Source organism: Phytophthora parasitica (assembly GCF_000247585.1).
Source record: "Phytophthora parasitica INRA-310 unplaced genomic scaffold supercont2.3, whole genome shotgun sequence".
In the NCBI taxonomy this organism is placed as follows: domain Eukaryota; phylum Oomycota; class Peronosporomycetes; order Peronosporales; family Peronosporaceae; genus Phytophthora; species Phytophthora nicotianae.
The window spans coordinates 2,967,413-2,968,710 of NW_008648989.1; the positions used below are offsets into that span (position 1 = coordinate 2,967,413).

At 53.0% G+C, this 1,298-nt stretch overlaps 1 protein-coding gene across 1 annotated transcript; it reads right to left on the reverse strand.

Annotated features, from left to right (window-relative positions):
- Positions 1-647: 647 nt before the first annotated feature.
- PPTG_02067 (hypothetical protein) lies at positions 648-1,148 on the reverse strand (the record flags this gene model as incomplete). The annotated part of the gene is made up of 1 exon (XM_008895462.1): positions 648-1,148. One exon carries the CDS (start codon positions 1,146-1,148, stop codon positions 648-650), a length of 501 nt encoding a protein of 166 aa, XP_008893710.1.
- Between the last annotated feature and the right edge of the window lie 150 nt (positions 1,149-1,298).

The window sequence follows — 1,298 nt, forward strand, 5'->3', positions numbered from 1 at the left end:
GACGCCCTTGGGATCTCCGACTGGTACTCGGAAGCCGCTGTCGATGCGTTGTACTGTGTGCGTGCTGCAACTGACAAGCCAATCACCTCTGCTGGAGTTGTGTGGTCCACACTGTGGACCTTCATTCGGAATTCCAACCGCGCTGCTCGTGCTGCTGGTCGCGCTGAGATCTGTGAGGATACAATTAGTGTTAATCAGGTCCAGTTTCGCCTCGAAGGCGTTCAAGCATGCATCGGTCTGGATTTCCTGCTGCTGGCGCCTGGCGTATATCTGTGCGCAGGTGTTCTCCCAGGTCCTCAGCGTAAGTCGCACGCGTTCATGCTGCAAGTGACGAAGCACGGTCGCTTCGTTTCCGACGAAAGCCTCGTTCAGATGCCGCTGTTAGAATGCGCCTTTTCGTGGTTGGCGAAAGTGCGGTTTGTCCGACGCGTCCTGATTCGTCAAAATACCGGTTCAGGGAAAAGTAGGCTAACTTGATAATAGCACGGATCCTTTTCATCTTGACTTTGTATACTTGAACTTGCACCTGGAACTTGAAGATAATCTTGAAATTTGTATTCCTTGAACGTTTCACTGGATCTTGAACATAATCTCGACTTGAAATTGCTAATCTTGAATCTTGAGTTGCTGTCGTGTCCGTCGGCATACTATTTCGCCTCAGAAATTTGACGTCGTCTTTTTCTTGATCTTTTAGGCGTCTTGTTTTCGTACGCTTGGATCAACCCGGTCACTTGGTGAAGGTTCTCAAGCGGTTCCCACGTCGCCTTCTTCTCACCCACCCACCGAATGAGGTACTGTACATTCCCCTTGCGCTGACGCTTGTTGACAACTGCTTCGACGATCTGTCCCACCCGGCCATCATGCAATATTACCTCGTGAGGTCGCGAGAGACGCGTCGGAGACTCGTACGGCTTGAGTGAGCCGGTGTTGAAGACTGGATGTAGCTTGAGTCCAGGCGGCAAGTTGATCTCGTACGCGTGTCGGTGTACCTTGCGCACGACGGAATACGGTCCAATCCACTTGGGTCCAAGCTTGCGTGAGTTGGGAAACCCCGTGTGCACTGTGTCCAGGTTCTTCGTGCTTAGGTACACTTGGTCACCAACGTTGAAGTCTTGGTCTTTACGTCCGCGGTCGTATACGTCGGCCATACGGGCTTGCGCTTCCTCGAGGGCATCCTGACACTGGCGAAGTACGGCCGCTTGATGTTCCGTAAACTGAACGCCTTGGCGTCGTCCCCCGCGCAATCCTCGCCGACTTGACTCAGCAACAGCAGATAGGGGGTTGTGCGGGACGTATCC